Source organism: Bidens hawaiensis, unplaced genomic scaffold, assembly GCF_021521415.1.
Source record: "Bidens hawaiensis isolate Kalapana, Puna unplaced genomic scaffold, B.hawaiensis_p1.1 tig00010302_1, whole genome shotgun sequence".
NCBI classification, from domain to species: domain Eukaryota; kingdom Viridiplantae; phylum Streptophyta; class Magnoliopsida; order Asterales; family Asteraceae; genus Bidens; species Bidens hawaiensis.
Genome location: NW_027491781.1, coordinates 54,784 through 57,149, shown reverse-complemented (window position 1 = coordinate 57,149; position 2,366 = coordinate 54,784). Strand labels below are relative to the sequence as shown.

At 34.2% G+C, this 2,366-nt stretch overlaps 1 protein-coding gene across 1 annotated transcript; it reads left to right on the top strand.

Moving 5' to 3' along the window:
- Positions 1–947: 947 nt before the first annotated feature.
- LOC143534720 (F-box/FBD/LRR-repeat protein At1g13570-like) lies at positions 948–2,100 on the top strand. Its single transcript, XM_077029146.1, has 4 exons — positions 948–1,661; positions 1,759–1,812; positions 1,855–1,926; positions 2,011–2,100. Exons 1-4 carry the CDS (start codon positions 948–950, stop codon positions 2,098–2,100), a joined length of 930 nt encoding a protein of 309 aa, XP_076885261.1.
- The last annotated feature ends 266 nt before the right edge of the window (positions 2,101–2,366 follow it).

Below are 2,366 nucleotides of genomic sequence, written 5' to 3'. Positions count from 1 at the left end.
AAATGAAGATTGAGAAATTTGACGAGCACAAGTTTAGATTATGAAATATGTATATTGAATATTACTTATACATAAGAAAAACAAGGTTATTCCAATATTAGTAGTTGTTTGTATCAAATAGGGCCACTTTCAACCCATTACACACATTATTTCCTTTTTTTTTCACTTTTATTTGTCCCATTGCACTAGCATATATGTTTATTATTCTTCATTTGATTTGCAATTTCTTCGCCAGTGAAGTTCAAATTAATTCTACCTGAGTAATAATCGGAGACATCCTCTGCGTTGTTTCTTTCAAGGTTAGAACAAAAGTTGCTTCTTGTGAAATTTCTTTCAAGGTAAATCAAGCTTTCTAGGGTTTGTAACAATATTGTTACTGCAAAATTTCATTTACGGATTTAAATAAGTTGTTTGCCATGTTTGTTAACTTTTCACGATCAACATTTTTTGCATACCTAAACCCTAATTTTGTGCAAATATGGAATTTAAGTATTTTTCTTTCTGAATTGAGTTTTAAGTTTAGTTTTTGTTCGCCAGAGATAAAGATGTGTGTTCAATTAATTCCACCTGAGTAATAATCGGATACATCTTCTGTGTTGTTTCTTTCAAGGTTAGAACAAAAGTTGCTGCTTGTGAAATTTCTTTCAAGGTAAATCAAGCTTAATTTCTAGGGTTTGTAATAATATTGTTGATTTCATTTACGGATTTAAGTAAGTTGTTTGCTTAGTTATCTGTTGATTCAAAGTAGCAATCTAAACAAATCAAGCCATGTTTGTTAACTTTTCACGATCAACATTTTTTGCATACCTAAACCCTAATTTTGTGCAAATATGGAATTTAAGTTTTAAGTTTAGTTTTGTAACATACCCTTTAATAAAAGAGAATCTGGCTAATTGTTCATTCTATTTGTGATTATGATGATTAATATGTTTCGTTTTCTTAGAATAATGGAGCCGATTCACCCAAGACATAAAACGTTCCAGTTTGAACCAGGAGATTTTATTAGCCGCATGCCAGATATCGTGGTAACAAGTATTCTTGATCGATTGCCATTACAAGAAGCAGTGAGGACTGATGTCTTATCAAAAGAATGGAGGTTTAGGTGGAATACGCTTACGCAACTCGTATTCGATGAGGACTTCTTTGAATATTTAACACAAACAGAAGATCAAAATAATCAAGTCAGAGTCATAGTTAGTAGGCTTCTTCATCTTACAGGGCCTATTACAAAGTGTGTCATCCAAGTATATGCCGGATTGGATGTTGATGATGAAGATATCGGTCACTGGATTTTATTGTTGTCAAGAAAAGGAATTAAGGAACTCACTCTTGACAGTAGAGATTACTGTTTCAATCTTCCACCTACTTTTCATGGTTTTCCAAACCTGTTGAGCTTAGAGTTTTATGTGAGTGGAAAAAACAATGAACTTGGGGAGTTTATCAGTCGGCGTCCCTTACTTGAGAATTTGAAACTATCTTCTTCTTCTCAAGCCAAAGTAAAAGTAGTTGAGTTTGCAAAACTTGAAAATCTCAAAAGACTATCTTTATATTTGGGTGATGTTGACACTATGAAGGATTTTCATAGTTCCAGTACAATCTTTGAGCTTCTCGGTTCTCTTCCGAAACTTGAAGAGTTTGAGTTGAATTTTATAAATTCCATGGTAATTAATGCTAACTTGTTTGTCTTTGAAGTTTACTTTACATACAAAAACATAACACTCGTATATTTCTAAGTCTGTGTAATGACTTTTCTTGTAGTTGTCGAGTGATGATGCTCAACAGAGGTTCTCTGCCTCTTTTCCCAGCCTCATGGTTCTTAAATAATCAGAAATACTTTTAAACTATGATGTGCAGTTATCATGTGCTGTTGAATTGATTAGGAGCTGCCCGAATCTGCGGACTCTTGAAATCAAAGCAACTAACAGGGTATGTATACACCATATTGTTTGTTTTATAATATAATATATACATGTATATAGCTTTGCATTTGAATACTGGTGATTCTTGCAGCCTCATCGCCCGTCTCCACCGGTAGATTACGGCACGACAGAGCAGCTGCAGCTTCGAAGTGTGATGTATAAATATGTGGGATGTTTATAGAATGATGTGTGTTTGTTAAAGTATGTACTTGCATCTTCCCCTTTCCTTAAAAAGATTGTTATCCGTCCCAAGTGGTCGGACATCCCCATTATATGTGATGAAAAGTTGAGGTTTGCTAAGAAATTGTTGAAGTTCCATCGAGCTTCCCCCAAAGCTGAAATCGATCTATCTTAATTTTAGTTGTTTAAACTTGTCTCTTTTCCTGCGTATTTGTATGAATTAAAGTTACTTTGAGCCTGCGTGCCGCCGAACTCTCCATAGACTGG